The sequence below is a fragment of the Ochotona princeps genome, chromosome 12, assembly GCF_030435755.1.
Source record: "Ochotona princeps isolate mOchPri1 chromosome 12, mOchPri1.hap1, whole genome shotgun sequence".
Lineage (NCBI taxonomy): Eukaryota > Metazoa > Chordata > Mammalia > Lagomorpha > Ochotonidae > Ochotona > Ochotona princeps.
In genome coordinates this window covers 39539977-39541676 of record NC_080843.1, presented here as the reverse complement: position 1 = coordinate 39541676, position 1700 = coordinate 39539977, and the positions used below count along the sequence as shown (strand labels likewise).

General features: G+C 35.8%; 1 protein-coding gene across 1 annotated transcript in view; it reads right to left on the bottom strand.

The window, feature by feature from the left end:
• Window positions 1–463: 463 nt before the first annotated feature.
• LOC101517779 (cytochrome c oxidase subunit 7B, mitochondrial-like) overlaps window positions 464–1700 on the bottom strand; it is a 30364-nt gene continuing 29127 nt past the window's right edge. The window contains exon 2 of the mRNA XM_058670968.1: window positions 464–851. Coding sequence (XP_058526951.1) covers window positions 594–851 — 258 coding nt within the window. The 3' untranslated portion in view covers window positions 464–593. The remainder of the gene's footprint in view (window positions 852–1700) is intronic.

Here is a 1700-nt window from a genome sequence, read left to right as displayed (position 1 = left end):
TTCTTAAGGAAACATTACTTATATTAGGGCAAGCTTCAGGACAAAGGTGGGCACATAACAGGATGTTTGGAGACATTGTGGGCTCAATTATACTATTGTATACTTTTAGCTGTGTATCATTGTCTTATGTCGCTAAAGATGCTTTTACCATAACATGATTGATCAGTTAGAGGTGTTATATCAGTTACAGGAATCATCTCACATTTGCAGAAAAACAACACCCTCAGGAGAATTCTACGAAACCTCAGAGAGGTGACTGAGTGTCCATTCAATGGGGTGAGGCAGCAATGAGTTGGCCAGAGACATTCTGTTGGGCCCTGCCATGCAGCCAGAAACTCCTCCTAGCCTTGCTAACCGAGAAGTGGTGCTAGTCACACCCTCGCTCAATGAATCCCAACTGCATGGCTTCCCACAAGAAGTGAACCAAAAGATGAAAGCTATGCTTCTTTCTCTTAATTTGTAATTCTTTTTTTTAAGGTTTCAAGTGTATTTTATTCCTTCAATAATGCAGTATTTTAGCTGTTACAGTGCTTTTTCTTGGCATCATTTATGAGTTGGTTTGAATCAATTCATTATTACACCAGCTGGGATGATTACTGATCTCTCCACTCCTTTGAGGTGACTCTGCCAACAGGGGACAGGTTCCATTTTATTCCAATCTGTGTTGCTGTATATGTCCATACAACAATACAGAACGTGGCTCCACCAGCCAATACTTTATTACATTTGTCATAAAAATCAGGCGTACATTTCTGGTGGCTCTGCCTTGCCATTGCTTGCTGAATGCTTTGAACTAGCAGACGACTTAGCACATTTCTGGCCAAAGGAAACACGGTGAGACAGAAATACAACTGTGGCAAATGCAGCTACTGTTTTGTGGCAAGTTCATTCCCAGTACCCTTGCCAATCTGTAGTACTTTCAAATAAATGAAACTTTAAAAATAAAATGAATATAGGATCTCAGTTTATCATTTTATCAGAGAATGGACCCTTCTTTTCTAACCATTTTCTGGTATCCAGGCTTGTTGATTTTGTTCTCATTTGATATTAAATGAAGTTTTGTTTTTCAATGATAGGAATGTTAATAAAGCTCAATAGTCTCAATTTAACCCAAGGAATAGGGATGTGGAATGGATCTAATCTTCACTTAAGGTGATCATAATGGAGTTAAATATCTATATGTCTCTCTATATAGAGACATATAGATAGATAGATATAGATATACTTATATACACATTTATATAATATAGAACTATATATAATATATACATTTATTTTACACACACATCTTCCTCTGATGACAAGCACACAGTGTAGCCATAAATTATAGTCCATTTCTTTCAATGTCTTGAGTAAGAGATTGTGAGTATGTTCATCCAGGTGGGAAATCAAATTGACTTCACGACACTGTAGGGAAATAGTGAGAAATGCTACCTACTTACAGTTTTGAAAATATTTTCAAATTTAGGCATGCATTTCCAGAAATAGTCATCTCTACACATATATTTAAAGCAATTTATTTCAATATAAATCATTTTTCTGTCATTCTGCTGTCCTCAGGAAATATTCAAATTTAGATGATGTTGTAATACAGAAAACTAAGGCATCATGATGTTATACTATGACTTCAATTTTGCTTGACATTTGTTTCCAGAATTTCAGGTTAAATGGGTGAAACAGTAACTTTTTCTCATAATACT